The sequence below is a fragment of the Bos taurus genome, chromosome 11 (assembly GCF_002263795.3).
Source record: "Bos taurus isolate L1 Dominette 01449 registration number 42190680 breed Hereford chromosome 11, ARS-UCD2.0, whole genome shotgun sequence".
Classification (NCBI taxonomy): Eukaryota; Metazoa; Chordata; class Mammalia; order Artiodactyla; family Bovidae; genus Bos; species Bos taurus.
Window position 1 is genome coordinate 87,125,227 of NC_037338.1, and position 5,602 is coordinate 87,130,828.

Below are 5,602 nucleotides of genomic sequence, written 5' to 3' on the forward strand. Positions count from 1 at the left end.
TATATTCTGGGTACAAGTGCTTTACCTGGATTGACAAATAGTTTTCTCACAGTCTGTGGTTTGTCTTTTCATTTTCCTAATGATATATTTTAAAGTACAAAAGATTTTAATTTTTGGATGAAGTCCAATGTGTCAGGGCCTGTTTTTTCTTTTATCACTTGTGTTTTTGGTGTTGTATCTAAGAACTCTTTACTTAGCCCAAAGTCAGGATGATTTTACCTACATGTCATTTGAGCCACCAGGGAAGTCCAATTTTATTTTTTAGCTGAGCTGGGTCTTGGTTGCTGCATGTGGGCTTTCTCTAGTTGCAGAAAGCAGGAGCTACTGTTTGCTGTGGTCCGTGGGTTTCTCATTGTGGTGGCTTCTCTTGTGGAGCACAGGCTGTAGGCACACGAACTCAGTACTTGTGGTTCGCGGGATTTGTTGCTCCACGGCATGTGGGATCTTCCTGGACCAGGGATCAATCCTGTGTCCCCTGCATTAGCCGTCAGATACTTAACCACTGGACCACCAGGGAAGTCTGCCTGCTGAGATTTTGATAGGTATTGCACTGTATCTGTAATTCATTTTGAAGAGTTTCAACATTTATCCAATATTAAGCCTTCCAAACCATGAACATGAGATGTGTTCTTATTTATTTGTCTTTAGTGTCTCTCCGGGAAGTTTCATAGTTTTTGGTGTGTAAGGCTTGTACTACTTCAGTTAACTTTATCTGCAAGCATATTTTTTATACCATGGTAAATGGAATTTCTTTGTTGGATTCTTAACTGATTTTTGGAAATTGATCTTCAAACTGTGACCTTGCTGAATTTGTTCATTGTTTCTAGGTGTTTGTGGGGGCAGGGAGGTGTATTCCTTAGGACTTTCTATGCAGGCATACCTCATTTTATTGCCCTTCACAGATAATGTATCTTTTGCAAATTGAAGGTTTGTGGCAACCCGGCACCCAGCAAGTCTATTGTCACCATGGTTCCCAGCAGCTTTTGCTCACTTACTAATTTTGGTAATTCTCCCAAAATTTCACATTTTTGGTATTACTATACTATCTTTGATATTACTATTGCAAACAGAGAACTCACTGAAGGTTTAGATTGTGGTTATTTAGCAATACTTAATGTTTTTCTTTAATTAAGGTATGATTTTTTTTTAGACATAATGCTATTACACAATTAATAGACTACAGGGTAGTATAAACACAACTTTTATATGCACTGGGAAACCAGAAAAATTGTGTGACTCACTTTATTTCTATATTTGCTTTGCTGTGGTGGTCTGGCACTGAACTGACAATTTCTCCTAGGTATGCCTACGTACACAATCATGTCATCTGCTAATAGGAAAATTTTGCTCTTCTCTTTTGAATCCGGATGACTTTTATTTCTTTTTCTTGCCTAATTGCACTGGCCAGAATCTCCAGTAGAAGGCTGAATAGAAGTGGTAATAGTGAACATTCTCATCTTGTTTCCAATTTTAAGGAGAAACCTGTTGTTTTACCACAAAATATGTTGCTAGCTGTAAGTGTTTATTAAAGATATTTTATTAGGTTGAGGAAATGTCCTTCTATTACTAATTCAGTGAGAATTTTAATCATGAATGTGTGTTAGAGTCAAGTGCATTTTTTTTTCCCCTGTATCTATTAATCATGCGGTTTAGGGGTTTTATTCTATTGATACAGTGTATTACATTAATTCATTTTCTCACATTCCTGGAAAAATTCCCAGCTGGTCATGGTGTATACTTATTTTTCATATGTTGTTTTAGAGTTGATTTGTTTTACCAGTATTTTTTGAGAATTTTTGCATCTACTCTCATAAAAGATACTGGTCTATAGTTTTATTTTCCTGTGATGTCCTTGTCTAGTTTTGTTATCCCAGAATTTCTGGCTTCATAGAATGAGATGGAAATTACTCCCTCCTCCTCTAGTTTCTGGAAGAATTTGTGAAGGACTGTTGTTATTTCTTCTTTAAATGTGAAGTAGATTTCACCAGTGAAGTCATCTAGGCCTGGACTTTTTGTGGGAACTTTTAAAATGATTAATTCAGTTTCTTTACAATATTTATATTATCTCTTTCTTCTTGAATTCGTTTTGGTCACTTGCATTTCTAGAAATGTATGCTTTTCATCTTAGTTGTCTATTTGTTGATGTAGAGTTTTCCTTGGTACTTCCGATAATCCTTTAACTTTGGTAGAGTCGGCCATGATGGCCCCTCTTTCACTCCTGTTTTTGGTAATCTCGGACGTCTCTCTTTTCTTCTTTGGTCAATCTTCTAGCTCAAGTGTTGATTTCATTAATTTCCTCTTTTATGTCTCCTTTTTCTTTTTCAGCGATTCCACTTTAATCTTCATTTGATGTGTCTAATTTTAAATGCAATTTGATGCATACAGCTTTATTTTCCTTAAAGTTGTAATAAATATTTTCTCATCATTAAGCATTCCCTACATCCAGTTTTTGTAGGTACTTAGCCTTACGTTTCACTTTTCACTTTCATGCATTGGAGAAGGAAATGGCAACCCGCTCCAGGATTCTTGCCTGGAGAATCCCAGGGACAGGAGAGCCTGGTGGGCTGCCATCTATGGGGTCGCACAGAGTTGGACATGACTGAAGTGACTTAGCAGCAGCAGCAGCAGCCTCACGTTGCAGTACGCAGCCATCTCGCTACTGTTAAACATGCTTCTCATCATGAATGATGCTTAGATGAACTTCTTTCTGCTGAATCTAGTGATTGCTTTAGGGTAGTTTCTCAATAGCAGGTTTCCTGGGTCAAAACCTTTTCATACTGTTCATGGGGTTCTCAAGGCAAGAATACTGAAGTGGTTTGCCATTCCCTTCTCCAGTGGACCACATTCTGTCAGATCTCTTCACCATGACCCGCCCATCTTGGGTTGCCCCACAGGCATGGCTTAGTTTCATTGAGTTAGACAAGCCTGTGGTCCTAGTGTGATTAGATTGACTAGTTTTCTGTGAGTATGATTTCAGTGTGTTTGCCCTCTGATGCCCTCTTGCAACACCTACCATCTTACTTGGGTTTCTCTTACCTTGGGCGTGGGGTATCTCTTCACCGCTGCTCCAGCAAAGCCCAGCCATTGCTCCTTACCTTGGACGAGGGGTATCTCCTCACCACTGCCCTTCCTGACCTTCAACATGGGATAGCTCCTTTATGAAAACTCCAGTATGAAAAGGCAAAATGATGGGATACTGAAGGAGGAACTCCCCAAGTCAGTAGGTGCCCAATATGCTACTGGAGATCAGTGGAGAAATAACTCCAGAAAGAATGAAAGGATGGAGCCAAAGCAAAAACAATACCCAGCTGTGGATGTGACTGGTGATAGAAGCAAGGTCCGATGCTGTCAAGAGCAATATTGCATAGGAACCTGGAATGTCAGGTCCATGAATCAAGGCAAATTGGAAGTGGTCAAACAAGAGATGGCAAGAGTGAATGTCGACATTCTAGGAATCAGCGAACTGAAATGGACTGGAATGGGTGAATTTAACTCAGATGACCATTATGTCTACTACTGTGGGCAGGAATCCCTCAGAAGAAATGGAGTGGCCATCATGGTCAACAAAAGAGTCTGAAATGCAGTACTTGGATGCAATCTCAAAAATGACAGAATGATCTCTGTTCGTCTCCAAGGCAAACCATTCAATATCACAGTAATCCAAGTCTATGCCCCAACCAGTAATGCTGAAGAAGCTGAAGTTGAACGGTTCTATGAAGACCTACAAGACCTTTTAGAACTAATACCCAAAAAAGATGTCCTTTTCATTATAGGGGACTGGAATGCAAAAATAGGAAGTCAAGAAACACCAGGAGTAACAGGCAAATTTGGCCTTGGAATACGGAATGAAGCAGGGCAAAGACTAATAGAGTTTTGCCAAGAAAATGCACTGGTCATAGCAAACACCCTCTTCCAACAACACAAGAGAAGACTCTACACATGGACATCACCAGATGGTCAACACCGAAATCAGATTGATTATATTCTTTGCAGCCAAAGATGGAGAAGCTCTATACAGTCAGCAAAAACAAGATGGGGAGCTGACTGTGGCTCAGATCATGAACTCCTTATTGCCAAATTCAGACTTAAATTGAAGAAAGTAGGGAAAACCACTAGACCATTCAGGTATGACCTAAATCAAATCCCTTATGACTATACAGTGGAAGTGAGAAATAGATTTAAGGGCCTAGATCTGATAGAGTGCCTGATGAGCTATGGAATGAGGTTCATGACATTGTACAGGAGACAAGGATCAAGACCATCCCCATGGAAAAGAAATGCAAAAAAGCAAAATGGCTGTCTGGGGAGGCCTTACAAATAGCTATGAAAAGAAGAGAAGTGAAAAGCAAAGGAGAAAAGGAAAGATATAAACATCTGAATGCAGAGTTCCAAAGAATAGCAAGAAGAGATAAGAAAGCCTTCCTCAGCAATCGATGCAAAGAAATAGAGGAAAACAACAGAATGGGAAAGACTAGGGATCTCTTCAAGAAAATCAGAGATACCAAAGGAACATTTCATGCAAAGATGGGCTCGATAAAGGACAGAAATGGTATGGACCTAACAGAAGCAGAAGATATTAAGAAGAGGTGGCAAGAATACACAGAAGAACTGTACAAAAAAGATCTTCACGACCCAGATAATCACGATGGTGTGATCATTGACCTAGAGCCAGACATCCTGGAATGTGAAGTCAAGTGGGCCTTAGAAAATATCACTACGAACAAAGCTAGTGGAGGTGATAGAATTCCAGTTGAGCTATTCCAAAGCCTGAAAGATGATGCTATGAAAGTGCTGCACTCATTATGCCAGCAAATTTGGAAAACTCAGCAGTGGCCACAGGACTGGAAAAGGTCAGTTTTCATTCCAATCCCAAAGAAAGGCAATGCCAAAGAATGCTCAAACTACCACACAATTGCACTCATCTCACACGCTAGTAAAGTAATGCTCAAAATTCTCCAAGCCAGGCTTCAGCAATATGTGAACCGTGAACTTCCTGATGTGCAAGCTGGTTTTAGAAAAGGCAGAGGAACCAGAGATCAAATTGCCAACATCCCCTGGATCATGGAAAAAGCAAGAGATTTCTAGAAAAACATCTATTTCTGCTTTATTGACTATGCCAAAGCCTTTGACTATGTGGATCACAATAAACTATGGAAAATTCTGAAAAAGATGGGAATACCAGACCACCTGATCTGCCTCTTGAGAAATTTGTATGCAGGTCAGGAAGCAACAGTTAGAACTGAACATGGAACAACAGACTGGTTCCAAATAGGAAAAGGAGTACGTCAAGGCTGTATATTGTCACCCTGTTTATTTAACTTATATGCAGAGTACATCATGAGAAACGCTGGACTGGAAGAAACACGAGCTGGAATCAAGATTGCTGGGAGAAATATCAGTCACCTCAGATATGCAGATGACACCACCCTTATGGCAGAAAGTGAAGAGGAACTAAAAAGCCTCTTGATGAAAGTGAAAGTGGAGAGTGAAAAAGTTGGCTTAAAGCTCAACATTCAGAAAATGAAGATCATGGCATCCGGTCCCATCACTTCATGGGAAATAGATGGGGAAACAGTGGAAACAGTGTCAGACTTTATTTTCT

At 39.8% G+C, this 5,602-nt stretch overlaps 1 protein-coding gene across 1 annotated transcript; it reads left to right on the forward strand.

The window, feature by feature from the left end:
• Positions 1-3,208: 3,208 nt before the first annotated feature.
• Positions 3,209-4,501, forward strand: LOC132346523 (craniofacial development protein 2-like; the record flags this gene model as incomplete). The annotated part of the gene is given in 1 exon segment (XM_059891600.1): positions 3,209-4,501. A coding segment is annotated over 1 exon segment (1,113 nt), but the record flags the coding sequence as incomplete, so codon positions are not given.
• Positions 4,502-5,602: the final 1,101 nt, after the last annotated feature.